Below are 26,606 nucleotides of genomic sequence, written 5' to 3'. Positions count from 1 at the left end.
ACTCCCCTGCCACATTCCCAGGTCAACACTCCCCCCTCCCTGCTGCGTCACATAGTAGGACTGGGGCTGTCCAGCTTCGAAAAGAGATAGAGGGCTATAAAATCATGGCTGGTGTGGAGAAAGTTAGTTTTATTTATTCCTCGTAACACAAGAGCTCTGGATCACCCAATGACATAAATCGGCAGCAGGTTTAAAAGAAACACAAGGAAGTATTTCTTCACCCAACGCCCGGACAGCCTGGGGAACTCTGTGCCAGGGGATGTTGTGAGGGCCAAAACTATAATGGGGTTCAACAAAGAACTAGCTTAGTTCCTGGAGGAGGGATCCATCACTGGCTATTAGCCAGGCTGGGCAGGGACACAGCCCCCTGTTCTGAGTGTGCCTAGCCTCTGAGTGCTGGAAGCCGGGACGGGAGCGGAGGACAGGGGATGGACCCACGATAATTGCCTGTTCTGTTCACGTCTCTGAAGTGCCTGGCAGTGACCACTGTCACAGAGGACATGGGGCTAGATGGACCATTGGCCGTTCGTATGTGCACTGTATTGAAGACAGATGCTGCCCAGTTGCAGGGCTGGATAAGAGCCAGCGCCCCCTAGACGGAAAAGGCTCTGTGCTCTATTTCCACTCCTGTGAGCCAGCCTGTCCCCCGACATGGGGCCAGATTAGAGCCGGCACCCCTGAGAGGGGACAGACCCCATATGCCATTCCCCACCTGTGGAGGGAAAAGGCCCCGTGTCCCATTTACCTGTGAGCTGAAGCTTCGTCTCCCTTACGCCCATGCCGCGGTTGCTCTTTACCCGGCACCGGTACCTGCCCTCATCAGCCAGAGTCACGTTGTGTAGCCAGAGGGCCCCGTTCCCACGCTCGGGCTGCCCAGCTGGGACAGTGGCACGGCCCCGATAGGCCAGGTCGTCATGCGAGGCCAGGTGTTCCCCTCGGTAGTAGATGTAGACATTCCTCTCGCTGTCCGGCCCCAGTCGGGTCCAGTATAAGATCAGGTCCGCCATGGGCGGGTAGGTGCAGTTCAACTGCGCCGTGCCCCCCAGCACAGCCTCCGAGGTAGCAGGCAGCTCCACAGGCAGCTTGTCTGCAATGAAAAAGGGGATGAGCGGGGGGGGCTGCGTCCGGGGGTCCCCATGGCTGGGCAAGCTGTACGTACCTGACCCCAGCCCCCGCAGGGAGCTAAGCTGGGTGAGGAGTAGGAGAGCAACAGTAGAGCCTGTGGAGGGAGAGGAGAGGGGTGAGCATAACCCTGTACCAGCCCCATTCCCACCCTGTCCCCCAGCTCCCTGCCCTGCAGCTGGATCCGAGCTGGCACCCCCTAGAAGGGAAAGGCCCCGTGTCCCACCCCCAACTCACTCATGGGGCAGCCGGTGCTCTCTCATCAGCACTGGGGCCACGTCCCTGCGGCCGCACCCCAAACCTCTGTGCTGTCGCCAATCCTGTTCTTAGCCGGGCTGAGGCGAAAGAAAAGTGAAAGCGGCCCTGGCAGCCCAGTTTCCTCTCTTCAGCCTTCATCCCCCGGGCTGAACAGCCACTTTCATTTTCCCGTGGACAGCTGCTGCGTTCGGTCCCTTTGGCTCTGCCCAGCTGCCGCATCCTCACCCAGCCCCGCTGCTGATAGCGAGCTGTGGGGGAGTGAGGGAGAGCTGCGCAGGGGGCTCTGGGAGCTGGCTTGAGTTGGCCCCATCACGTGCGGGCGTGGCTGGCACGCCCCTGCTCTCTGGGCCTGGTGCCAAGTCCTCTCTGCTCTCGAGTGCTTGGCAGCAGCAAGTCTGTTAACCCTCGCTCATGCCAGTGCTGGCCCCGTGGCCAGGGTTAAGACTAGCTGGGGGAGCCTGGATTTCAACACCCGATCCCTGTACATTGCCATCTTGCTCTATCCCCCGCTCGGTGGCATGTGAGCCCCTGCGGGTGGCACCCACCCAGGCCAACGCCTCTGTGCCTGACAGATGTCCGGCTCTCCCCTATGGCTCCTTTCCCAGCCAGCCCGGCGCTCCCAGCCTGGATAAAGCCCCTCGGGCCCTGGCAGCTGTGACATGAGCCGCTCCAGGAGTGAACCCACTGCCAAGCCCCACTAATCTGGCGGGGAGCAGGTTAGCGAGATGAGCGGGGGTCACAGGCTCTGGGCACGCTGGCTGCCCCCCCGCCTGCTTCTCTCGGGTGTGACTCCGCCCTGCCAAGCTAGTGCCGCCAGGCTGCCGTCTGGGCAGCCAGGGCTGGCCCTCCCTGAAGCCCACGACGCAGGGGGGTCTGGCTGCACAGCACAGCCCTGGCAGCAGGGGCTAGCCCAGGCCTCGGGGCCAGGCAGGCGTGTGCCGGCAGTGAGGGTGTGCACGGCTTGGCCCACTAGAGGATACCAGGGTTGTGCCATGCCCCTGCGTGTCACAGGGCTAGCGCGAGTAGCCCCTCATCCCCAGCCCTGCCCCACTGCTCACCCCCCCGCACCCCAACCCTCTGCCCAGGGCCGGACCCCCCTCCAACCCTCTGCCCCAGCCCCGCAACACCCCAGAGCCCTCACCCCCCACCCCAGCCCCGCCCCCCCCACTCCAACCCCTCACCCAACCCCTCTGCCCCAGCCCCGCCCCCCCTCCAACCCCTCACCCCCCCGCACCCAACCCCTCTGCCCAGCCCCGCCCCCCCTCCAACCCCTCACCCCCCCGCACCCAACCCCTCTGCCCAGGGCCGGACCCCAACGCTCTGCCAGGCCTGAGCCCCCGTGGCCAGGCGGTTACAGTCCCTCTGCCGCTCACAAGGCCGGCGGGGGGCGGCCCGCGGCCCGGCCCGGCCCGGCCCGGCCCGGCAATGACCCGCCCCCGGGGGTCCTGCCCCACATCCCTGTCCAGGGCGGGGGGAGGCGCCAACGGCTGCAGCGCGAGCGCGAGCGCGGCCCCTGCCGCCTCTCGGCGCCTTTTCCCCGCTCCTCGCGCCGGGACAGCCGTTGGGCCCCGCCCCCCGCGGCTCTCTCAGCCAATCACAGCGCAGGGGGGCCGGCGACTTGCGCCGGCCACAGGCACCGCCCCTTCCCCCGCGCATGCGCAGTGGCAGCGGCTCGGGCCTCGCTGCTGCTCCCCCGTTCATTTCTTGGGGTCCTCCTTCAGCGCCCCTCCAGGTGCTGCCTGGCCCCGGGGGGGCGACCTTTCACACCCTGTGGGGGAAGGGAGGGGCTGCCCTCGGGGGGAGGGGCACAGTCACGCCAAGGGGGGCGAGACTTCAGTGGGCCCCAGTATGGCCGCCCACCCCACAGCATCGTTCCAAAATGGCCGCCCAGCCCACGGCGGGGCGAGAGTCCTCCCTCAGGAGGGCGGGCATGGGGCATGTGAAGTGATACTCTCCCGCCCCCGCCCGGGGTAGGGAAAACCAGCATGGGGCAGGGGGGCGGTGGCCATGCCGCAGGGGGGCGGGCGTTGGGGTCGCACCAATATGGCCGCCTGACGTGAAAGGGGGCGAGTGGACAACCGTGATGCCCCCACCCTCCATCCCGGGAGTTAGCTGGGTAACTCCGTCCCCGCCTGCCGTGGGGAGGCCCTTTAGCCCACAGGTCGGCTGGGGGCACTGTGGTCAAGCCAAGGGTGAAGGAGAGTTTGGTTTGCTCCGATATGGCCACCCAGAGCGACCCCCGGGGCAGGGATTAATGGGTTGAGAGCACTGGGACCCTGCCCAGGGCGGAGGGGGAAGCGTGGTGTGTGAGGGGGTCATGCCAAGAGTGGGCAAGAGCTTAGTGTGTTCAGACGTGGCCAACCACCCTTCAGTGGGGGAGAGAGGGCAGGAGCGCAGGCGGAAAGTCGCCCATTGAGAGCACCAATCCCCAGCATACCCCAAGGGGAACCCTGGGGTGTGTGAATATGCGGCACTGGCGGGTGACGCCCCTCCTCCCTTCAGTACAGCCAGCTCTGGTAGCCTCCCTTCTGCCTCTCCCTCTTTCTAGAGCAATGCCGAAGCCCCCTGTGCTTCCGCCATGCTGCCCCACCAGCCTGGGCTCTGTCGCCGAGCCGGGCTCCCTGGCGGGGCAGTTACACCAGCACGTGACTGAGGGCAGGCTCAGGAAGACCAAGAAGCTGCTGAAGAGAGGTAAAGCCCCTCAGTGAATCCACCCTGGCCCCGAGAGACCATGGGTCCAGAGTGCAATGCTGTGTGGGTAATCTTTGTGCTTGCCTCCTTAGGGGTGGATGTGGATGGCCAAAACACAGCAGGACAGACAGGCCTCTTCGTTGCCGCACTGCTGGGACACACCATGGTCGCCCGGCTCTTCCTCCGGTTCAGAGCAGATCCCAACCAGTGAGTGGCCCTCATGGTGGAGCCAGTGACCTGAGGGAGGAAAGTTCCCATATCCCATTCCCCTCCCCCTGAGCCAAACAGCCCCCTGCCTGGGGCCAGATCGGAGCTGGCACCCTGGAAAGGCTCTGGATCCCATTCTCCCAAGCCAGACTGGAAACAGTGCATTATGAGAAAATCTTCCCTTGTTGCCCTGTTGTCTTGGCTGTGCCTCCCATTCTCATCCTAACACCTGTCCCGTGCACTTCCTTCCCCAGCCGGTGTTATGATGGCAGCACTCCCGTCCACGCAGCCGCCTTCTCCTGCCAGCGGCCCCTCTTCGCCCAAGTCCTGGAGGCGGGAGGTGACCTGAGACTCCATGATCAGCAGGGCAGGACCCCCCAGGACTGGGCTGAACAAGCTGGGAGTGACCAGAATGCCGAGGTACCTGTGCGATCGAGGTGGGGGGTCTCCAGTGCTTAATTTGTAATGAAAGAGGTACCTGGGCTCAAGCAATTTTTGTATATTCACAACTGATGCAGGAAGCCCAGAGGCTCCGGGGCTCTGAACGGCCAGGCCCGGAGGCTCCGGGGCTCTGAACGGCCAGGCCCGGAGGCTCCGGGGCTCTGAACGGCCAGGCCCGGAGGCGCCGGGGCTCTGAACGGCCAGGCCCGGAGGCGCCGGGGCTCTGAACGGCCAGGCCCGGAGGCGCCGGGGCTCAGCCCTGGCAAGCTGTGGTACAAATTAAGCACTGGAGACCTCTGTATGGGATAAAGAGCTTAGCCTGAATCGTCTCCCTGTCGCCCCCTCTCCCAGGTGCTGGCATTCATTCAGCAGTGCCGTGCCCGAATGGTGGGGCTGACTCTGCACAGGGAGCAGGGAGCCACGCAGACGCTTTCCAGCAGGGTAGAGGACTCGCCACGCAGCCTGCGTTCCTCCTTGTCCTCGCTGCTCTCTGCCTTCTTCTGGTAAGACCCCTCCCCACAAAGCTGGGGTTCCCACCGTGCAGCAGCTCCCAGCATGCATTGCTCCATCTTGATCCCAGCAGCCATCTCGATGTGAGTGGATGGGAGGTAACGCATGAGGTTACCATCCCCAGCATGCACGGCTCTGATGAGACTATATGTCCAGCATGTGATGCTCTATCTTGACATGAGTGGATAGGGAGCATCTTGGTTGCTGGGCTAAAGACGGTGTATCGCATACAGGGAACTATAGCACAGAGCCACCCCCTGTCCACTCCCATTGAGATGGAGCATTGGATGATGGGACCCACAATCTCACAGGCCACAGTCCTGTCTGATCATGTCACGGGGATGCATTGCATTCTCGGGCAGCAGGAAACCTATTTTTATTTAGTGGCATGAAACAGCCTCAAGAGTGGATGGATCACTTCGAAAACTAATTTCCCCCTGCTGATACCCACATCTTCTTGTTAACTGTTTGAAATGGGCCACCTTGATTACATGGGCCCCATTAGCACCACAAAAGTGATTTCCACCCTTCTTGTCAACTGTTGAGACCAGCCCACTTCCACCTTAATTTAATTGGCTTGTTAGTACTGAACCCCCACTTGATAAGGCAACTCCTATCTTTTCATATGCTGTGCATTTATACCTCCCTACTGTATGTTCCACTCCATGCATCTGATGAAGTGGGTTTTAGCTCACGAAAGCTTATGCCCAAATAAATGTGTTAGTCTCTAAGGTGCCACAAGAACGACTCATTGTTTTTGCTGATAGAGACTAACTTGGCTACCACTCTGAAACCAGCCTCAAGAGGGCAGCACAGGGGTGGGGCTGGTTATAACATGTAGTGTCTGTCTCTGAGACCCCATGTGACTCCAGTCCCTGCTATTTAGAGACATTCCCCTCCTCTCTCCGCCACAGTAAAGTGCCAAAATGGGGTGGGGAGGGGAGGGCAGGGCAGGGCAGGGCAGCGGGTTAGTGGTTAAAAGTTTAACTTTCAGCCTGCCCCACAGGTCTCTGGACAGCTCTGGGACAGATTGGAGCGGCAGGGGACCTGTGGTGGGATTTGGCCAGGTAAGCAGGGGGGTGGCTTCAGGTAAACAGGGGTGTCAGTTTGGATCGGTGAGGGAGCATTCCCTGGTAGCAGGGGTCCCTGAATGGCCAGAGGGGAGGAGGCATTCCCAGGTAAGCAGGGGTCCCTGAAGGGACCAGGTGGTGGGGTGTTCCCAGGGGTCCTTGAATGGCTGGTGTGGGGGCAGTGTGATGCACAAAGGTTTAGGGCGTGGTTAGTATGGCCAGATGGGGGGGTAACCTGATCTCCATGGGGGGTAGTCCCATCTGATCACCCTTGTGTACCCCTCACACAGCTGTGCCCCAGTGGCCCCCTGCGCCCCAGTTTCGCCTCTGTCACCCCCATCGCAGACCCAGATGAGCTGCTGCGGGCACAGGCCGAGCCGGACCTGAGCTATGAGAATGGGCCCTACACACTCATGAGCAAGTAAGAGTGGGGGAATGAGGTGTGTGGGAGAGTGATCCCTGATGCTGACCCCACCTTTCTACCACCAGCTGCCTGTGGAAGGGACAGTTCGTCACTGTGCGATGGCTGAAACCAGAGCCCCCTGGCAGCAGGCCCCACGGCCCCACGGACTTGCTGGTGGCAGAGCAACAGCACTGCAGGTAGCATCCCCCCCCCCCCGAATCCCTCTGCCCCAGGCATCCCAGCCCCGGGGGGCCCTTCCCCTCCGAATCCTGCTGCCCTGTGGACCCCCCCATTAGCCATTGCTGTCCTGTCCCCATGGGGAGCCCCTCCTGTTAGCAGGAGCGGCTGTATGGCTGGTACAACCCCCCTTTTCCCTATGGGGAGCCCTGCACTGGGCTACACCCCAATAAGCCACCCTCTCCCTTGTAGCTGTCTGCACCACCCCCAGCTGCTGCTACTCCTGGCTGTGAGCCCTTCCCTGGACTTGTGCGAGGTGCGTCTGGTGTTCGAGAGGGTGGAGATGGGCTCCCTCTACTGGGCCCTGCACCAAGAGGTGAGCCGGCTGGGGCCAGGGTGAGGGGCTCTGTCTACTGAGCCAGAAGGGGAGCTGGCCTGGGGCCAGGGTGAGGGCCTCTGTCTACTGGGCCCTGAGCCAGAAGGGGAGCTGGCCTGGGGCAAGGTGAGATGTTGTCCACATTAGGAGGGGAGCCAGCCTGGTGCCAATGCGACAGGCTGTTTGTGCAAGGAGGTGGGATGGGAACATGGGGAGACAAGGGGCTCCCCACTCATGCTGTGTCTCCCACTGCAGGCACCCTGCCCCCCTGCACCCCCCTCCTGCCTGGCTGCCTTGCGCCTGCTGCTGCAGCTGTGTGAGGCGCTGTTGTTCCTGCATGGGCAGGGGTATGTGCATCGTGCTCTCACCTCCCACGCAATCCAGCTGGTGCGCCCCGGCCTGGCCAAACTCAGCAGCCTGGAGTACATGCGGCCACGGTGAGTCCTGTCAGGATGAGGCCTGGGGGACCCTCGGAGAACCCCACCCTGATGCCTCTCTCCCTTGATTTTCAGGGCCGAGACTGGGCCTCGGGACCCCGCACCACCCCCCGAGCTCTATAACTGGCTGCCCCCGGAGGTGATCCGTGACCGCCCAGCCTCCACGACCTCCGACTTGTATAGCTTCTGTGCCGTCACCCAGGAGATCTTCACAGGTCAGCGCCTGGTGAGGCGGAGTGGAGCTGGACCCTCGCCATCAATCTAACCCAGCCGCTCTGTGTTCCAGGCACCCTGGGGGGTGATGGGCAGGGGCGTGGGGCCAGCCCCCCAGCACAGAGCTAACCCAGCTGCTCTTATGTTCCAGGTGCCGTGCCCTGGTATGGGGCAGAGGGTGTGGCTGTGCAGCAGTGGGTGCAGGCAGGGCGGGCTCTGGCCCCTGCTGCCTGTGTGCCCCCTCCCTGCTATGAGGTGGTGAGGGCTGGACTGGCCTTCCGGGAGCGGGAACGCTATGGCTCCCTGCCTGACATTCGCTACATCCTGCGCAAGGCCCTGCAGGTAACAGGGCCCTGGGGGGATCCCCCACCCTGCTCTTCCTGCCAGGATCTAACAGACCTGTCCGTCCCCTTCCCAGGAGGCCACGGGGCGGCCGGTCGGCCCACTGTCCCTGTCTCCCAGGAGGCTGTGCACATGGGCAGGAGAGGCCTGGACCCCCCTGGAGTGCCTCCCTGCAGGTGAGAGCCATAGGGTGCGGATGGGGTGGACAGGGTGTACTGTCTCCAGGCCCTCGCCCCCACCCCTCTGCTCCCCAGAGGTAGGGGATGGCAGCCCAGAGCGGGCAGCAGCTGATGGCAATGCAGGCCGATGGGCTGAGGTAAGGGGGTGGGGTAGGAACCTGGGACAGCACCAGGTGCCATTGGGATCACAAAGGGGTGGGGCAGGTATCAGGAGGACAGGATGAATGGGGTGCGGATAGGGTCCAGGGGTGGGGGGTGAGAATGGCTGGGTGGAAGTCACAGGGTGGGCTCCAGCACCCAGCTACCAGGGGTTGGCAAGTGCAGGGCGGAAGGGATGGGCACAAGCACCAGGGGCAGAGTGGGGGAATGAGGGGGTAAAGTCCAAGGAACAAGGTAAAGAGATGGGGCGGGGTTCACTCCAGCACCCCAGCCCCTTTCTCAGCAATGCCCCCTGCTTCCCCCCAGCCAGGCAGGGGTAGCCCAGTGCCCGGGCTGCAGGGCAAGGGGCAGTCCAGCCCCCAGGTGTGCCAGGCCAGAGAAGCCTCAGACAGCAGCTTGGAGGTGGACAGCAGCAGCCAGGAGGAGACAAGGGGCTGGGAGAGAGGCAGCCCAGGCTCCAGCACCGCGGTATGTGGGTCTGTGCCCCCTGCCCTACTCACCCCACCTCTCCTGGCACCTAACCCGTCTGTGTCTGCATCTCCCCGGCCTGCACCCCGGCCTCTCACCCAGTCTGTGTCTGCATCTCCCCGGCCTGCACCCCGGCCTCTCACCCAATCTGTGTCTGCAGCTCCCTCGTCTGCACCCCTGGCATCTCACCCCGTCTCCGTCTGCATCTCCTACTCCTGGGGGAATACACAGAAATGGGCTGCAGGGCTGCTAGCCACCACTCAGGGCTACCGGACCCAGCAGAGCTCCGCTCGCACATAGAAGACACTGCTGGGGGAACGGGGAGGGAGCTAAAGGGTTCCTGGCAGCTGCAGTTCTCAGCATGCCTTGGGAGAAGAGGGTGGCGCACAAGAAACTCTGTGCAAGCCTGGGACAAAGCATCAGGCTGTTTCTCCCTCTGGATCCCTGGGCTCTGGGGGTTGATGTCTGGGCAAGGGGGGGCCCTGTGGCTGGACTTGGGCGGGGAGGGTACCTGGGCTGGGGGACCTGTGGGTGTGAGATGTGGGTGTTTGGGCCAGGGGGCCCAGCACCTGAGCTCTGGGGGGAAGGGGCTGCAGGTATCTGGGCAAGGGGGTCCCTGTGGCTGGGCTCTGTGGGGGAAAGGAGGCCTGTTCTATCGAGAGACGAGTGACTCACTTCATCACCATTATCATCACCTGGTGCTGAAGTCCTTGCATGATGGAGGAGGGCACTTTGGGGTAGACCAGACACTTGGGAGGGTAAATAGAAGGTTCTATTGGCAGAGATTAGCGAGGGTTTTAGAGGTACAGTGGTAAGAATTGTGCCAGCTGTTGAGCTTGGAAGATGTTACCCAAACTATGTGCCCAGTTCGTTAACATCCAAAACAAGTGACCCCTGGATTTCGTGTTCCTAGACCCTGACAACGAAGGGAACACTAGCGTATTAGTGGTAACGGATCATTTCACTCAGTAAGCACAAGCATTCCCTGTGAAAGATCAGCACGCTCCCACTGTAGCCAAGATAGTATTGGACAAACACTTTGCGCACTTCTGTTGGCCTTCCAGAATTCACTTTGATCTGGGGTGTGTCTTTGCAACTAAATTTATCAAGGAATTACTACAACTAATTGGGGAAAAGAAATCCCAGCCCTCACCATATCACCCCAAGGGGCCCCCCAGGCAGAACATTTCACTAGGGTGCTTTTGAGCATGCTCGGCCCTCTCAGCCCAATAAAAAAGCAGAAATGGAGCCAACACGTTTCACAACTAGACACACTTATAAGTGTGCCAGGAAGGATGCTCCTGGATTCTCCCCTCATTGTCCGACGTTTGAGAGGGAAGCAAGACTACCTGTGGACACTGTTTGGGAGTGACTCCAGATGGAGGGGGCTCTGATGCCTTCAACGTGTAAAGAAATTAAACCAACAACAGGAGGAACGCCTATTGACTGGCTATGGATACAGCAGTGAAGACCGCAACTCAGAATAAGACCTGATGTGACCGGTGCATAAGAGAGCGAGAACTACTCCCAGGTGACTGGGTTTTGATAAGGAACTCAGGAGTAAAGTGGAAGAACAAGCCAGGAGACAGCTGGAAATCAGAACCCTCTCAGGTTGTTCTGAAACTACCTGGGATTCCCATACATCAGCTCCAGAGAAGAAGGAAGGAGAGATTTCAGAACTCTTGACAGGAATCACGTACTCACTATTGGGCAGTTGGTACGTTTCCCTGAAAGAAAGATGACCACTAACTCTGCTAGTATGAACCAGGCTGTTCCACAGAACGAGGATGGTCTGGCTGTGACGGAACAGAGACATGAAGGGGAGAGCATCTCTGATGATGAATCTGATGATTGGGGTTTAACGACTTATCAACTCCCCAGACCCTAGAATCAGGCTACCCTGTGAGGCCCCACTTCAGCCCCCACTGGCAGATATGGCTGCAGAGCGGGAAGTGATGCCCAAGGAAGGGGAGTGTCATGGGGTCACACCTTCCACCTTCCTGGATCTGACCTCGGAGCCTTCTGTCACGGAGTCCCCGGGCGATGCTCTGGAGCTGCTCCCTACGAAGCCAGGCCAGACTCTGGGGAAGTCTCCTCTCTGGGAGCAGCCTGTCTGCGGGACACTCAGCTCACCCGGCTTCCCCCTTCCTGGGTCTGACCTCGGAGCATCCAGCATCCTCTGCCCCACCGTGTGCTTCCCACAGCCAGTCCGCCCAGGTGGGATCCTGGGGAAGCAGGAGATGTGACTCTCAGGCAGCCAGTAAAACAGAAGGTTTATTAGATGACAGGAACATGGTCTAAACCAGAGCTTGTAGGTGCAGAGAATAGGACCCCTCAGCTGGGTCCATTTGGGGGTGGGGGGGCAGTGAGCCAGACAACCACGTCTGCACTTCACTCCTCGTCCCCAGCCAGCCCCAAACTGACTCCCCCTCCAGCCCTTCCTCCTCTGGGCTTTGTCCCTTTCCCGGGCCAGGAGGTAACCGGATTCCTTTGTTCTTCAACCCTTCAGCTCTCACCTGGCAGGGGGGAAGGGCCAGGCCATCAGTTGCCAGGAAACAGGGCGTTGGCCATTCTCTGTATCCAGACCCCTGCACACACCTGCCCTCTAGGGCTCTGCAACAATCATACACCCTTATCCCACCACCTAGATACTTAAGAACTGCCTAGGGGAAACTGAGGCACTCCCACACTATTCAGAGGAAACATTAAGAACAGTCCTGCTTCGTCACATCTCTCCCCCTTTCGAGACCAACCTGAGTGGGGTCACTTTAGCCGGTGACCTGGGGAAGTTCGAAGCCACCAACGTTCCCATGGATGCCCCAGCATCTCTCCCATTCCTTGGTGGGAGTTATACCAGGCCCTTCCAGTTTCACGCCCTCCCTTAGGTCAGGGGTGGTCGATAGCACTTGTATGCTGCATGTGGGAAGGTTTATGCGGCCCGTGCCCTTTTGCCACCCCTAAACCCCCGGGGGTCAAACTGGGATCGGGTCTTCTCCCAGCGCTCCAGTCTGGAGGGCTGCAATTCGGGCTAAGAGCCCCATCTTGACCTGGGCCACATACTGTTCACTTAGAGAACCAGCATGGAGACATCCCTTTCTCAACAACCTTGTCTCCCAAAAAGCTGGCCAAACACAGCCACTTGGTTATAGGACTGTAACTTTCTTAACAGCTTTCACTTCATCTGAGACCTTCTCAAAGCCATCCACACTGGATCCTTCAACAGGAAAGTCAGTGGCTTCATTCACAACAGAAAAGTTCTGGCTGTTAGGAACTGAAACTTCCTTGATTAAATCACTTTCACACCCTTCAGTGGCAGTAAACTGCTTGCAAAGACTCCATGAGGATTCCTTTCCCTAGGGGCTTTTCTTTGCAACAATTCACCCTTCACAGAAATTCTGCCCTTACCTTCTTCACCTAGGGCTTGCCCTAGAGGAACACTTTCCTGAGCAACAACGGACTCTCTGGGTCTCACTTACATCCAGAATCGCCTCTGGCCCATCAGGTGGATTCCTACACAATCCCCTTTCAGGCAAACTCACAGACTTGCTAGATAAAAGGTTAGAAGCCTTCTCCTTCCCTTTGCCATACACAAGTTCAAGAATTTTTTCCTTCTTGCTACAGGTTTCCACACCCTCAGTAGGTAACAGGATCAAATCACCTTTTTGCTCTCCTTGTGCCCTGGCTAGGATCTCACCCTGATTAGACAGAGTTGCTACACCCAGTCCCAACACCACACTAGCAACAGGCAAAATACAAGCACCAGAATTGTCTGGTGTCTGGGATTTTACATAGACGCTAAGTGGATGCGACCTAGTGACAGGGCCATTCTCCCGAGCAGACACAAACTTAGGACCATTCCCTTCCTTGGCTTTAGCTGAATCCAGAACCGATTCTGAGACAACTGCACTATTCTCAGCCACCACAGGCTGAAAGGCCCCTTCTGTCTGCTCCACAGACAAAGAGCCAGAGACACTTTCTCCTTTCCCAGACACACAGCTCGGGATCTCATTCCCCTGGTCCCAGCACACAGGGCTGTTCACAGACAACTGCTTGGAGACCGGGGTAGCTCCCTCCACAGGCAAGTCAATACCCCCGACAGACACAGGCACGTTTCCTTCCCTGTCCCACTTCTCCACCCAGCTAACAGGTAAGGTCCAGGGATACTCACCTTCCACTCTCCTCGCCTTCCCACCCTGCTGACTAGACAAAGCCATCAGCTCACAAGGCTGCCTAGGCTCATCCAGACTTTCCTTACCAAGCACCTTGCCACTCCCAAGAGATGCCCTGCCCTGCCTGTGTCTCTCCCCACTCAGCTGGGGTCTCAGCTCCCACTGTTCTCCCACGGTTTCCAGGGAGAACCCCTAGTGCGCCAGCCCTTCTCGAGGTCACCACCTCTTTGCCAGGGTCGAGCTGCAGACTCCTCCGCCCCTGAGACTGCTCACCGCAGTCCCCAGGGGGACCCCATTACTGCACAGTCCTTGTCGCTGGTCACACTCCCAGGGGTTAACCGCCCCCCCAAAACTGCTCCTCTCTGAGCCTTCAGCACGCCTGGTCCTCGTCAATCCCCCTTCGTTTTACTGCTCCCCAGTCACTTACTGCAGGAAGTGCAATCCATGGGGTGCAGTACATCCCACCTCTGCCACCAGTTGACACGGAGCCCCCGGGCGATGCTCTGGAACTGCTCCCCATGAGCCCGTCAGGACTCTGGGGAAGTCTCCTTTCTGTGAGCAACCTGTCTGCAGGACACGCAGCTCACACAGCTTCCACCTTCCTGGGTCTGACCTCGGAGCATTCAGCATCCTCTGCCCCTCCGTGCGCTTTCCACAGCGAGTCCACCCAGGCAGGGTCCTGGGGGGGCCAGAGGGTCCTGCCCCCCAACTCCGCAGTCAGACGGGACTCTCAGCCAGCCAGTAAAACAGAAGGTTTATTAGACGACAGGAACATGGTCTAACACAGAGCTTGTAGGTGCAGAGAACAGGACCCCTCCTGGGCAGATTGGCTGGCTGGGTCCATTTTGGGGGGGGCAGTGAGCCAGACAACCCTGTCTGCACTTCACTCCATGTCCCCAGCCAGCCCCAAACTGAAAGTCTCTCCAGCCCCTTGTCATCTGGGCTTTGTCCCTTTCCCAGGCCAGGAGGGCACCCGATTAGTTTGTTCTCTAACCCTTTTGCTCTCATCTTGCAGGGGGGAAGGGCCCAGGCCATCAGTTGCCAGGAAACAGGGTGTCGGCCATTCTCTGTGTCCAGACCCCTGCACCCACCTGCTCTCTAGGGCTCTGCAAGGATCATACACCCTTATCCCACCCCCTAGATACTTAAGAACTGCCTAAGGGAAACTGAGGCACCCCACACTATTCAGAGGAAACATTAAGAACAGTCCCGCTTCGTCACACCTTCAGCATCCCCTACCCCACTGTGTGCTTCCCACAGTGAGTCTGCCCAAGCGGGGCTCCTGGGGAAGCCCCGGGACCCTGCCCCCCAACTCTGCTGTCAGACGTGACTCACAGCCAGCCAGGAAAACAGAAGGTTTATTAAATGACAGGAACATGGTCTAACACAGAGCTTGTAGGTACAGAGAACAGGCCCCCTCAGCTGGGGTCCATCTTGGAGCCAGGGAGTCCAGACCCCGGGTCTGGGCCTCCCTCGCTTTCCCCAGCCAGCTCCAAACTGAAACTCTCCAGCCCCTTCTCTGGCCTGCGTCTCTCTCCTGGGCCAGGAGGCCACTTGATCTCTTTGCTCTCTAACACCTCCAGTTGGCACCTTTGCAGGGGAGGGGCCCAGGCCATCAGTGGCCAGGAGACAGGGTGTCGGCCATTCTCTATGCAGACACCATCACACTGGCCCTCTAGGGCTCTGCAGCCATCACACCCCCTGATCCCACCACCTAGATACTTACGAACTGCCTAGGGGAAACTGAGGCACACACAGTATTCAGAGAGAACATTAATAGTCCCACTTTGTCACAGGGAGGTACAAACCGGTTGTAAGGCTTACCCATGACCTGCCTGCTACCTCAGCCAATAGATCTACCAAGGTAGTGCGTAAAGCCGTGGGTATTGGGGAAAACAAGCGTAAAGAGGCTTGCCATGTGTGTTACAGAGGGTTGTAATGAAGTTGTGAGCTGGGGTGCTCTTACAACAGGAGAAACGATATGTTAACATTGAGAGGGTAGCTAACTGGTAACGTTAAGGGGTAGGTAAAATGTATTAATTGAGTTTGTCGGGACGTCAGATTTTACACCCGTATCCCCAGCATCTAACGCCGGCTGTGTTACCCATAGGAGCCAGCCCGGTCCCCAGCCCTGCCCTGTGTCAGCAGCCTCCAGGCCTCAGCCTGCCTGCTGGATCAAGCCCAGGCCTCGCTGGAAACCCTGGAGCGCCGCTTTGCCTCTGGCATCCAGGCCCTGCAGGACTTAGTCAGCCTCCAGGGGGTGCTCCCGGCCCGGCCACGCTGCGGCAGGCGTGGGGCTGGCCAAACGGGCCCCCGGGCATGCTGCAGCCTGGGGGCCCTGCAAGGGTCTGGCCGGCCACCCATGGCCCCAGTAGGTGAGTCACACTTCTCCCAGCCTCTCCCTAGAGCGGAGTAGGTGGGGCTCCCGGCTGGGCTCCACCGAGCTTTGTGGATGGGGGGTAGCAGGTAGCCCCCCTTCCGGAGCCCCAGCCATGCTGCTCTCGCTGCCAACTGGGATCCCGGGGTGCCTTACTGACTGCACCAAGGAGGAGCACAGTGCCTGCCCAGCAGTGCTGGCCCCCCACCGCTAGGGTGTGACCACCCCTAGGCTGTTAACCTTCCCCCTGCCAGGCCTGCCCGGCACCCGCCCTCCCGCCATTTGGGGCCCCTCCTCCCCCACTGACTCCTGCAGCCCCCACAGGCCAGGGCAGAGTCCCACACTGACCTGGTCCCTCCTCCTCAGGTGAGCACAGCGGGGGGCCCAGGGGTTGTCCCCTGCAGACCCTCATCGATTTCTCTGCCTGGGTGCGAATGCAGGAGCAGCAGCAGGTAACGGAGAGAGAAGACCCCCCCCACCAGGGCTGCCCCCCAGATCTGCCACCATCACCGACTCCTGCCACTTATCTGTCTGCAGGGCCTGGGATGCTCCGACCCAGCCCGTGAACCCGCCCTGGACAGCCCCTTTGGCACCCTGCAGTCGTGAGTGGCCAGGGAGCCCTGCAGGGGGGTGGGAAGCAGAGACCAGTGCTCCCCTCAGCATTTTACCCAGAAGCCTCTGCTGCAGTCCCCCAAGAGCACATGTTATGGGGAGCAACACCCGTAGCGGGTGCACATGCTTGACCCTGTCTCAGGTCCACGTTTTACCCAGCCACCCCAGCTGCAGGCTGAGGCATGGGGGTAGCAGGGAGGTGAGGGGTGCTGGGGCTGGAGAGCAGGTGTAACACAGGGGGAGGTGGGTGGCTTGACAGAGCTAGCCAATACTCACTGCAGCAGCTGTGGGGAGCACCCCGTGTGGGGGGCTGGGCCACCCCTACCTCCCTGCTAACCCGCCCCTGCTCCCCAGGCTGGACCTGCTGCAGGAGATCATCGACGAGCTGAAGGGCACGGGAGATGCTGCGGTCAGGCAGCTGGCGAGCAGGGAGCAGAGCAGGTAGGGACATTGCCCCCCTCACCCAGCAAGAGGGCCTTGCCCCTGCCCTGCCCCCCTCCTCTAACCCCAGCTCCCCCCTCTAGGGCAGCACAACAGAAGAGGACAGCTTGGCCCCATGCAGCCGCCGAGAGTGGCCCCATGCCCCTGCGCCAGGACAGCTGGGGCAGGAGGGAGGGGGGCTTGGGCCTCCCTCTAAGACCCCTGCCCCAGCAGCTTTCAACGGGCAGAGATCTGCCACCCCGTTGTTCACTAATAAATAGCCTGGCCAGAGCTGAGGGCTGTGTGCAATGAGAGGGCACCCCCCCAATCCCTCGGGCATCTAACCAGAGCCACCTGCCGAAGGCTCCGAAGCAGAGACATCCCCACCCCCCGGCCAAGCACTCCCAGCCAGAGACACATCCCCACCCTCCCATCCCCACACAGCTGGATGCTGGGGGCCAGCCCCAGCCAGGGCTCCAGCTTCTTCCATTTATTGTAAAAATAAGGAGGATGCAGCAACATTGCAGCTAGGGCCCCCCCCCAGTCACTATCTGGAGAGCTGCAGAGAGGGTCTCCTACCCCCCCCCCCCCCCGACAGGTGCCAATCATCCCCACCGTATCCTCATCCCCACTGATAGGAACCTCAGGCTGACTCCTCCCTTTCCCAGGCCCTGGGGCTGACGGGAGACTCAGGCCGGCCCCTGCTTTCATAGCTCAGCGCCAGACACCTCCCACCCGTCCCTGGTACAAGTTACGCTATTGACAGAGCCCCCCTGCCCTCCCCTGCCAGCATCCGCTCCCCAGCTTGCAGTCTGGGCTGGCCCCGCGGCATGGCTGGTTCAGCTGGGGGGCTGACTTTGCACAGGTCTGGTGCCCGCCTCACCAGCTGCAGCAGGCGCTGGGTGAGATAGAGGCTGGCAGGGCGGTGCGACAGCAGCTGCAGGAGGGGGTCTGGGCACAGCGAGACAGACAGCACCTGCAGAGGGGGGCGGGGAAGGAGAGAGGGGCTGTCAGGGGCTGGAGCTGGGTGGTTCTGCCACACCCCTGGGCACTCACCTCCCCACCTGTGCCCCCATCACAGCCACACCCCAGGGCGGGACCCTCCCCCCGGGCAGGCTGCCCCCCGGCTGACCTTGCCGCTGCGGCACACCCCCACGAGGCCATGGCGCGGGGGGTCGGGCACTGTGGCAAAGACAATGTCCCAGGCCAGCTGGACACGGTGCAGGGGCTGGGCGGTCTCCACGTCGGCCAGGAAGAGCAGGGCGTGCTTGGTGAGCACCAGTGCCAGGCCCAGCTGCGGGGCGAACTGTGGGGAGGGGAGGAGAGGGGCTGGGGTCACGCACGTGCAGAGAGCCCCACACTGCTGGCAGGCGCCCCCAGCAACCCACCTCCCCCAGAGGGCCTCCCTTCCCTCCTAGGGACCCACCCCACACCCTGCTCCTGGCTCACCTGCACGGCGCTGGGGAAGTCCCCAGGCTGGGCACCCTTGAAGGCCAGGTTGGCACGGGCACTGAGCAGGGCAGCGTTGCCTGGCTGGTGGGGGCCCAGCTCCACCACGTGAAACTGAGAGAGAGGAGAGGGGAGGGGGTCAGATGGTTGCAGCCCTTCCCCAGCCCCCGTCTGCCACCTGCCTGCCCCCCCGCCCCGGCACTGCCCTCTGCCACCTCCACTCCTGCCCACCCCAGGCACTCCACACACCCTCCGGGAGCCAGCCCTCGCCTGCCCCACCTTTCCACTCCTGCCCACCCACCAAGCATTACCCACAACCCTCCGGGAGCCAGCCCCCCTCCACTCCTGCCCTGGCCTGTCACGTACCTGCCCGTTGCGCCCTGTGCCGTGCCGGACGGCGGCCAGCAGGGCGGAGGAGGGATGGGGGTTCCTGGAGAAGCTGTGCCGGGGCAGCCCCACCGCCTGGGCCTCGATGACCTGGGAGAGCCGCCCCCCCCCCGCCAGTGCAGCTGGGTCAGCCCCACCACCTGGCCCTTCTGGGGAGAGATGCGGGGTCAGCCGGGCAGAGGGGCTGCTGGGATCCTGGGGGGGGGGGCCAGCGAGGGGAGGCCCTTACCTGGTCCAGGCCCAGCGTGGACAGCGCCAGCCAAAGCCCGCTGGCATCCCGCTGGTATCCCACCACCTCCATGTGCCACAGCCGCTCATGGCGCCAGAACTGGCGCCGCGGCTTTGGGCCTGCTGGCCAAGGGGGTAGAGACTAGAGTTAGGAGCCGAGAGACCCCCCCTTCCCACGGCCCCCCACGCCAACCAGCCCCCCCTTCCCACAGCCCCCCCCACGCCAACCAGCCCCCCCCACGCCAACCAGCCCCCCCTTCCCACAGCACCTCCCTATCTGACCCCCCCATGCTGATGGCCCCCCACGGCATCCCCTGGCCAACCACGCCAACCAGCACCCCCCCACAAGGCCTCCCAGGCTAGCCCCCCATTGACCAGCTCACCCTCCTCCCAGGGCGCCTGGCAGTTCCCCAGCGGGGCGTGCCCGGCAGCGTGCTCACGGCTGAGGGCCCAGTGGAACACCTCCTCCTCCGTCACCAGCGCCAGCGTCTCGGGCTCCAGCCACGCCCAGAACTCCAGGGGGTGGGCAAACGTCCACTGCCAGCGCAAGCAGCGCTGCGCCACGTCGAACACCTGTGCCACACAGCCCGCTGGGGCAGAGACGGGTCAATTGAGCCATGGGGGAGGCGAGGAGAGGACCCCCATTGTTGTGCAGTGAGGCCATGGGGCCGAGAGTCAGGCTGGGACCTTCATAGGGAGCGGATGCCATTACCAGCCAGCCCAGACACCCCCCCTCCCTGGCCTGGGGGTCTGGCCCCACTGCCCCCCAAGACCTCCTGTACCTCGTAGGGCCAGCAGAGGCTGGCTGGGGTGGGCCAGTGCGCCCTGGGCCTGGTGCAGGGGCCAGCTGTGGGTGGCTGGGCTGTGGGGCTCACGCAGGTCGAGCAGGGTGACCCGGGCCCCGGCGGGGTCTTGGGGGGGGCCATGCCGGACGCAAAGACGCCAGGGTGCGGAGAGAGCGACGCGAGGGTAGGTGATCTGCTCCGGGGGGATGCCGTGGTGCTGCAGCTGGGGGGAAGAGAGGGGTTAGAGGGGTACCAGCACCTAGGGTCACCCCCCCCACAGTCCAGAGCCTTTCTGCCCCAGACACAGCTGTGTATCCCCAGAGGTTCTCCAGCTCAGGGGTCACCCCTTCTCCAGACAGTCTTCCCTCAGGGATCACCACTTCCCTTCCCCAACACAGGTCACCCCCCAAAGTCCTCCCCCATACCTGGGTCAGCACCTCCACCCGCACAGGGGACTCGCCCATGGCTGAGGGGACAGGTCAGGCCAGGGCCAGGGCCAGGGCGAGGAGGGACCCCAGTGGCTAGGGCAGCAGTGCAGAGAGCTCACCCCTGGGGGGCCCTAAGCACCCAGCCTAGCAAGCAGTGCAAGATACTCTGCACCCCAGGGAAACCCTCTCCCCTACTCCCTAGCTCCCTGCTTGGCCTCCACAGGGGTCTGATATAGCCCCTCCCCCGGCACTGCCCAGCCACACCCTGCTGCAATCAGCGCTAACGAAGGGGTGGAGCCCACCCTCTGACAACATCACAGAGAGCTGCTTGGGACCCAGGAGTCCGGCCTCCCAGCTCAGTCTGTGCTAACCCACCAGGTCCCACTCCCCTCCCAGAGCTGGGAGTGAACCCAGGAGTCCTGGCTCCCAGCCCCCCTGCTCTAACCCACCAGGCCCCGGCCCAGGAGAGAACCCAGGAGTCCTGGGTCACAGACTATGACTCCCCTCCCCCCTGCACATAGGGGTTTCCAGCCCTTCCCCCCACTTCTCTCCAGGATTCACAGTGGAGACACAGGGTGTATGGGGGGCCCCCACTGTCCTGCAGGGTCCCAGCCTCCATGGTCTGCGTTGGGAGGGCAGGGCCACCGGGTGTGGAGAGCTCCAGGGGATCGGGGGCCTGAATTTGAGCCCCCAGCCAGGCCCAGGCCCTGGTGTGAAATGACCCTTCAGCCCAGGCCTTAACTCCGCCACAGGCGTTGGATCCCACTGCTCACGTCACTGGGGATGGAGCGCGATGGGGCCTGTGGGGCCGGGCACGGCGCAGACCCGCGGAGGGAGCGAGAAATCGGGGGCCCATGGGGCCGGGCGCGGCACAGACACGTGCGGGGCGAGACTGGGGGGCCCATGGGGCCGGGCGCGGCGCAGAGCCGCGGGGAGCGAAATCGGGGGCCTGTGGGGCCGGGCGCGGCGCAGAGCGCGGGGAGCGAAATCGGGGGCCGGTGGGGCGGGCGCGGCGCAGAGCCGCGGGGAGCGAGTTCGGGGGCCTGTGGGGCTGGGCGCGGGGCAGAGCCACAGGGGGCGAGACCGGGGAGCGTCTGGCCCACCTCCCCGATCTCAGCCTTCCAGCCCCTGAGCCCCAGGTCACCCAGGTGCTGGGAGCAATCCTAGGGCGTTGGGGGGATTATCCGGCTCGGCTGCTCGTTTCATTTAACGATATTTCCGGATTAAAAACTGCCAGGATTGGAGTTGAAGCTGCAATTTAATCTCTGCCTCTAATGACAGACAGCTGTGCCTGGGGGGACAGGGGGCCGGGCTGCCAGGACCCCCATGCCAGTGCCTCTCACTCCCAACCCGCAGCCCCCCGCTAGCCCAGGCCTGCCCCCCCAGCCCTGCCGGTGCCCCTCACTCCCGACCCCTGCTAGCCCAGCCCTGCCCCCCTACGCTCTGCCGGTGCCCCTCACTCCCGACCCGCAGCCCCTGCCAGCCCAGCCCTGGGCTCCCCCAGCTACCCATGCTAAGCTGGTTATTCCCATCCATATGTTGTCTCCGTGGGCTGTGATTATCGTCTCTAAGCCCTTTGCCCTACGCGCCGGCAGGGCCTCCCCCTGGCCCCCACTGCCGGATTGTAAGCGTGATTCCCTGGCCAAGAAAGCTCCCTCGGATGCCTGGGTTCAACGCACGGGTTTATTGTACACAAGGGCTGCGTGTCTGTGATGGAAGGTGTGACGAAGTGGGACTGTTCTTAATGCTTCCTCTGAATAGTGGGGGTGCCTCAGTTTCCCCTAGGCAGTTCTTAAGTATCTAGGTGGTGGGATAAGGATGGATGATTGTTGCAGAGCCCTAGAGGCAGGTGTGTGCCGGGGTCTGGACACAGAGAATGGCCGACACCCTGTTTCCTGGCAGCTGATGGCCTGACCCTGCCCCCCCTGCAAGGAGAACAAAGGAATCCGGTGCCCTCCTGGCCCGGGAAAGGGACAAAGCCCAGAGGAGGGGGGGCTGGAGAGAGTTTCAGTTTGGGGGGCAGTGAGCCAGACAACCCCGTCTGCACTTCACTCCATGTCCCCAGCCAGCCCCACACTATTCAGAGGAAACATTAAGAACAGTCCTGCTTCCTCACAGAAGGGCCTGGGGAGGAGAGCTGGGGGGATGGTGGGATCCAGAGAGCCATGGGGCAGAGGAGGGGGACAGGAAGGGAAGGGCCATGGGGAGTGGAGGGGGAGGTGTGTGAGCGATGGGGGGGGCTGGAGGTCTGGGGGGACATGGTGTGGGGGAAGGTTGTAGGAGGAGTCTGGGGGAGACGAGGCTGGGAAAGGCACGGGGGGGTCAGGGGATAGTTGGTAGGGACGGTGAAGGGGGGGACTGGAGGCAGCGATTTGGGGGTCACTCGTGGTGATGTCTCGACAGCCAGTCCGGGCTTGACCCCCCCCCCTCCAAGGTCAGTCTCTGATCTCGGGGTGGCTCAACCCCCTCAGCGTGACATCATCTTCACAAACTCTGCGGGGGAAAGACCCCCATTAGTACTGATGCCTGGGGTAGGAGGGATCCCAGCAACACGAAACTGCCCCACCAGGGGATCCCAGCCCCCAGGAAGACCTGTGCCACTCACGCCAAGCATGCTTTACCCACAATCCCCTCTTAGAGCTGGCAGGCCATGGCCCTCCAACACCAGCCCACAGTGCCTTGCCAGGGCCATGGGGCCTGACCCACGCCGGCCGTGTGGGCTCTGGCCGGGTGGTGCGTTACCCACAGTCCCTTGCCAGGGCCATGGGGCCTGACCCGCCCGGCCGTGTGGGCTCTGGCTGGGCAGCGTTACCCACAGTCCCTTGCCAGGGCCATGGGGCCTGACCCGCCCCGGCCGTGTGGGCTCTGGCTGGGCGGCGTTACCCACAATCCCTTGCCAGGGCCATGGGGCCTGACCCGCCCCGGCCGTGTGGGCTCTGGCTGGGCAGCGTTACCCACAGTCCCTTGCCAGGGCCATGGGGCCTGACCCGCCCCGGCCGTGTGGGCTCTGGCTGGGCAGCGTTACCCACAGTCCCTTGCCAGGGCCATGGGGCCTGACCCGCCCCGGCTGTGTGGGCTCTGGTCGGGTGGTGCGTTACCCACAATCCCTTGCCAGGCTTGCCAGCCCACAGGGTGTAGGATACGGCTCTGTCCCTTCAACCCCCATGGGGGATGGCTCCGGACCCAGCCAGTGGGGCAGATTGCCCACAATCCCCCGGGCGCCCACACACCCTCGAAGTCGACGGTCCCGTCGCCGTTGATGTCGGCCTCCTTGACCACGTCGCTGATCTCGCGCGGGGTGAGCCGCTCGCCCATGAGACGCTGCATGGCCAGCTGCAGCTCGTCCAGCGTGATCTCCCCGTCCCCGTTGGTGTCAAACTGCGGGGGGGGAGCCGTCAGGACTCCTGGGTCCTCTCCCCAGCTCAGGTGGGTGGGGGCTGGTGGGTTAGAATGCCTGGGTTCTATACTGGCTCTGGGATGGGGGTTAGAGCCGGGGGCTGGGAGCCCGGACGCCTGGGTTCTATACCGGCTCTGGGATGGGGGTTGGAGCCGGGGGCTGGGAGCCCGGACGCCTGGGTTCTATACCGGCTCTGGGATGGGGGTTGGAGCCGGGGGCTGGGAGCCCGGACGCCTGGGTTCTATACCAGGCTCTGGGATGGGGGTTGGAGCCGGGGGGCTGGGAGCCCGGACGCCTGGGTTCTAGACCGGCTCTGGGATGGGGGTTGGAGCCGGGGGCTGGGAGCCCGGACGCCTGGGTTCTATACCGGCTCTCGGATGGGGGTTGGAGCCAGGGGCTGGGAGCTCGGACGCCTGGGTTCTATACCGGCTCTCAGATGGGGGTTGGAGCCGGGGGCTGGGAGCCCGGACACCTGGGTTCTCTCTCCCTCACCTCCTTGAAGGCGTCCCTCATCTCCTGCAGCCCGATCATCCCGGCTGTCTCAGCCAGCAGCTTGGGTGTCATCAGCTCCACAAAGTCTTCGAAATCCACCCGACCCCCCACTGCAACGGGAGGCGTGTGTCAGACGGGGTGTCCCCGGCTAGGAGCCCCGCCCCTCCCGGGCACCCCCTGCTAGGAGCCCCGCCCCCTCCCTCAGCCCCTGGGCAGCCCCCCCCGGCTCACGGTTCATGTTGATCTGCTGGGAGAGCTCGATGAGCTCCATCTCGGTGGGCATGTAGCCCATGGAGCGCATCAGGGTGCTCAGATCCTTGCAGCCGATCAGCCCGTCCTTGTCCTTGTCGAACTCCGTGAAGGCCTCGCGCAGCTCTGCCAAGGGAACGCACCGGCTGAGCCCCCCCTGCCAGGCTGAGCCCCCCTGCCAGGCTGAGCCCCGCCTGCTGGGCTAAGCCCCCCCCCGCCATGCTGAGTCCCCTCTGTGGGGGGAACCCGCTGTCCTGAGCCCCCGAGGGGAACCGGCCGTGCTGAGCCCCCTCTGCTGTGCTGAGCCCCCTCCGTGGGGGGGAACCCGTCATCCTGAGCACCCAGGGGGGGAGAACCCAGGAGTGCTGCCCCCTCCCTTCTGCAGCCCAGGATCCAGGAGCCCTGGGATGCCTGCAGCACCCATGTTCGTCTGTGGTTGGGGCTAGTACGGGGGGCTCCTGCATCCCGGCACCTGTGTACTGACCTCTTTGACCCCTCTCCCCTTTGCGCTGCAATGAGAACCCAGGTGTCCAGGCTCACAGCCCCACCCCTCACTTCCCCTGCTTTAATCACTAGATCCCACTCCCCTCCCATGGGCATCTACCTTCAATTTCATCTGCTCCCAGCTCCCGGTGCTGGAATAAAGAGACACACTCAGGGACCCAGTCCGGTCCCGCTGGGGAGAGAACCCAGGTGTCTGGACTATCGCCTCCTCCCCCAGCTCCAACCTCTCCTCCCAGAGCTGGGGAAATCACCCAGGAGTCCTGGCTCCCCCATCTCCCAGCTCTAACCCACCAGCCCCCCTTTCCTCTCCCAGAGCTGGGAGAGAACCCAGTCACCCTAGCTCCCAGCGCCCACCGGGCTCTGACCCACCAGCCCCCACTCCCCTCCCAGAGCCAGAAGAGAACCCAGGAGTCCTGGCTCCCAGCACCCACTGGCTCTGACCCACCAGCCCCCACTCCCTCCCAGAGCCGGGAGAGAACCCAGGAGTCCTGGCTCCCAGCACCCACCGGGCTCTGACCCACCAGCCCCACTCCCCTCCCAGAGCTGGGAGACATCCAGGCGTCCTGGCTCCCAGCCCCCTGCTCCCCTCACAGAGAACCGGGTGTCTGACCCCATGCTTCTCGGCGATGCCCTTGCGCAGGAAGATGCAGGCGGGCCCCAGGGCATTCTGCATGGTGCCGGCTGCCGCCCTGGAGCCGGAGCCGTGGCTAGAGGAGGAGGGCAGCTTTGCCAGGCTGGGGTGGGGTTTATAGTTGCTCCCACGTCAGGGGATTATCCTCATCCCCACGACCTATCACCATCCCAACCAGGACAGCTGCTGAATAAATCCGCCCTGCCAACATCTTGCTAGCTGGCACAGGGGCTGGGAACCCGGACTCCTGGGTTCGCTCCCGCTTGGGGAGGGAGCAGGGTCTGGTAGTTAGAGCAGGGGGGGCTGAGAGCCAGGACTCCTGGGTTCGCTCCCGGCCCTCAAGGACTCAGCGGGGTGGAGAGGCTGTGGCGTTAGGAGTGTAATATAATATCACATCGAAAGGTGACAGGGCCAGAAAAGTTAATTAACTCACAGACTGACCTGACCCATGGCCGAACTTTAGAGACTGGTTAGAAGAGATGGAAATGAAAAGAGCTTTGAAATGCAGCTGGCACTGTTAGAGAGAGATGGGGAGATGTTTGCTCAGACTTGTGATGTAAGCAAACGAGTCTTGTCTATTACCATGGCTTTGATTCATTTAGAAAGACACTGAGTGAAATAGTATTATTGTCTCTATGTCTCTGGGAAGGTTGTGGTAACCTGTATCTGAACTGTTTTCAGTAGTAGCAGCCGTTTAGTCTGTATTCGCAAAAAAGAAAAGGAGGACTTGTGGCACCTTAGAGACTAACAAATTATTTGAGCGTAAGCTTTTGTGAGCTACAGCTCACTCCATCGGATGCATTTGGTGGAAAAATCTGAACTGTTAATGGATAAATGACCCTGGGCTGATTGCCAGGATGTTTGAGAGACAGAAATTAAGCCTGTTGTTTCTTCAGGCCAAGAGGCTGCTGGAAATGTATGAAGACCCTGGGACATGATCCTTCTTCATCTCAGATCTGCTCTGGGGTTCAAGAGGGGGAAACCCTGAGCCATAAGGACTGAGATCCCCGTCACTGACTGGAGTCACCCTGAACATGGACATTGGACTGTAACCTCTGGACTGTTTCCAAAAGGACTTTTGGCCACTACAAACTCATCTCTGCTCTGTATCTGAACCTCAAGAATTGAACTCAAGTCTGTCTGTGTATTGATCTTTTCTTTTTAATACATTTTGGTTTAGTTAATAAGAATTGACTATAAGCCTGTATTTTGGGTAAATTCTAAGTTATCATTTGACCTGGGTGTGTGGCTGATCCTTGAGGTTGGAAGAACCCTTCCTTTTCATATGATGAAATACAATCATCATCATATCTGACAGGTTTCAGAGTGGTAGCTATGTTAGTCTGTATCAGTAAAACAATGAGGTGTCCTTGTGGCATCTTGGAGACTAACAATTTATTTGGGCATAAGCTTTTGTGAGCTAAA

At 61.8% G+C, this 26,606-nt stretch overlaps 4 protein-coding genes and 1 long non-coding RNA gene across 16 annotated transcripts in view; 2 read left to right on the top strand and 3 right to left on the bottom strand.

Moving 5' to 3' along the window:
* LOC122460753 overlaps positions 1-391 on the top strand; it is a 6,310-nt gene extending 5,919 nt beyond the window's left edge. Inside the window, exon 3 of the long non-coding RNA XR_006282232.1 lies at positions 59-391. This is a non-coding gene — a long non-coding RNA (uncharacterized LOC122460753). The remainder of the gene's footprint in view (positions 1-58) is intronic.
* LOC119857898 (CD276 antigen-like) overlaps positions 1-2,507 on the bottom strand; it is a 10,109-nt gene extending 7,602 nt beyond the window's left edge. Inside the window, exons 1-3 of one of the 5 annotated variants that reach the window (XM_038407424.1) lie at positions 1,360-2,507; positions 1,160-1,219; positions 746-1,087 (exon numbers count right to left, since the gene is read on the bottom strand). In XM_038407424.1, coding sequence (XP_038263352.1) covers positions 746-1,087; positions 1,160-1,219; positions 1,360-1,363 — 406 coding nt within the window. In that variant the 5' untranslated portion in view covers positions 1,364-2,507. Of the gene's footprint in view, positions 1-745; positions 1,220-1,359 lie in introns of all 5 variants that reach the window. The other 4 variants (XM_038407425.1, XM_043517055.1, XM_043517056.1 and 1 more) reach the window with 4 other exon arrangements.
* LOC119856738 (inactive serine/threonine-protein kinase TEX14-like) lies at positions 2,106-26,606 on the top strand. The gene is made up of 20 exons (XM_043516045.1): positions 2,106-2,324; positions 2,757-3,112; positions 3,929-4,071; positions 4,164-4,278; positions 4,533-4,698; positions 5,071-5,222; positions 6,236-6,296; positions 6,590-6,720; positions 6,789-6,899; positions 7,132-7,255; positions 7,511-7,692; positions 7,768-7,907; positions 8,057-8,247; positions 8,324-8,563; positions 8,892-9,053; positions 15,333-15,597; positions 15,966-16,051; positions 16,137-16,201; positions 16,566-16,652; positions 26,078-26,606. The coding sequence occupies exons 1-20, from the start codon at positions 2,106-2,108 to the stop codon at positions 26,181-26,183; spliced, it is 3,102 nt and encodes a 1,033-aa protein (XP_043371980.1). The 3' UTR covers positions 26,184-26,606.
* On the bottom strand, positions 15,068-20,116 carry LOC119857905 (clathrin heavy chain-like). Of its 8 annotated transcripts, none has more exons than XM_043517041.1 (8): positions 19,906-20,116; positions 19,478-19,703; positions 19,136-19,285; positions 18,697-18,815; positions 18,447-18,616; positions 18,081-18,194; positions 17,764-17,937; positions 15,068-17,607 (listed from the first exon to the last, which is right to left on the bottom strand). In XM_043517041.1, the coding sequence occupies exons 1-8, from the start codon at positions 19,942-19,944 to the stop codon at positions 17,511-17,513; spliced, it is 1,089 nt and encodes a 362-aa protein (XP_043372976.1). In that variant the 5' UTR covers positions 19,945-20,116; the 3' UTR covers positions 15,068-17,510. The 8 variants fall into 8 exon arrangements, with proteins under 8 accessions (XP_043372976.1, XP_043372978.1, XP_043372973.1 ...); XM_043517043.1 differs by having other exon boundaries at positions 16,639-17,607; positions 19,158-19,268; positions 19,906-20,113; XM_043517038.1 differs by having other exon boundaries at positions 16,639-17,607; positions 19,079-19,285; positions 19,906-20,104.
* CABP5 (calcium binding protein 5) lies at positions 22,288-25,392 on the bottom strand. Its single transcript, XM_038407436.2, has 6 exons — positions 25,161-25,392; positions 24,651-24,681; positions 24,029-24,172; positions 23,798-23,907; positions 23,139-23,286; positions 22,288-22,401 (listed from the first exon to the last, which is right to left on the bottom strand). Exons 1-6 carry the CDS (start codon positions 25,221-25,223, stop codon positions 22,376-22,378), a joined length of 522 nt encoding a protein of 173 aa, XP_038263364.1. The 5' UTR covers positions 25,224-25,392; the 3' UTR covers positions 22,288-22,375.

The sequence above is a fragment of the Dermochelys coriacea genome, chromosome 6, assembly GCF_009764565.3.
Source record: "Dermochelys coriacea isolate rDerCor1 chromosome 6, rDerCor1.pri.v4, whole genome shotgun sequence".
Lineage (NCBI taxonomy): Eukaryota > Metazoa > Chordata > Testudines > Dermochelyidae > Dermochelys > Dermochelys coriacea.
This window is presented reverse-complemented; position numbering and strand designations above follow the sequence as displayed.

Excerpts from the sequence above, each read along its gene's own strand:
- LOC119856738 (XM_043516045.1), top strand. The coding sequence starts at position 2,106 with ATGAGCGGGGGTCACAGGCTCTGGGCACGCTGGCTGCCCCCCCGCCTG. Across the intron at positions 2,325-2,756 it reads CAGGCAGGCGTGTGCCGGCA|GCCGGCGGGGGGCGGCCCGC; the intron begins GTGAGGGTGTGC and ends GCCGCTCACAAG. Across the intron at positions 15,598-15,965 it reads GCCACCCATGGCCCCAGTAG|GTGAGCACAGCGGGGGGCCC; the intron begins GTGAGTCACACT and ends CCTCCTCCTCAG.
- LOC119857905 (XM_043517038.1), bottom strand. The coding sequence starts at position 19,944 with ATGGGCGAGTCCCCTGTGCGGGTGGAGGTGCTGACCCAG. Across the intron at positions 18,195-18,446 it reads GCACAGGGCGCAACGGGCAG|TTTCACGTGGTGGAGCTGGG; the intron begins GTACGTGACAGG and ends CCTCTCTCTCAG. Across the intron at positions 17,608-17,763 it reads GGGTGTGCCGCAGCGGCAAG|GTGCTGTCTGTCTCGCTGTG; the intron begins GTCAGCCGGGGG and ends CCCCCTCTGCAG.
- CABP5 (XM_038407436.2), bottom strand. The coding sequence starts at position 25,223 with ATGCAGAATGCCCTGGGGCCCGCCTGCATCTTCCTGCGCAAGGGCATC. Across the intron at positions 23,908-24,028 it reads CCAGCAGATCAACATGAACC|TGGGGGGTCGGGTGGATTTC; the intron begins GTGAGCCGGGGG and ends CTCCCGTTGCAG. Across the intron at positions 23,287-23,797 it reads TGAGGGACGCCTTCAAGGAG|TTTGACACCAACGGGGACGG; the intron begins GTGAGGGAGAGA and ends CCCCCCCCGCAG.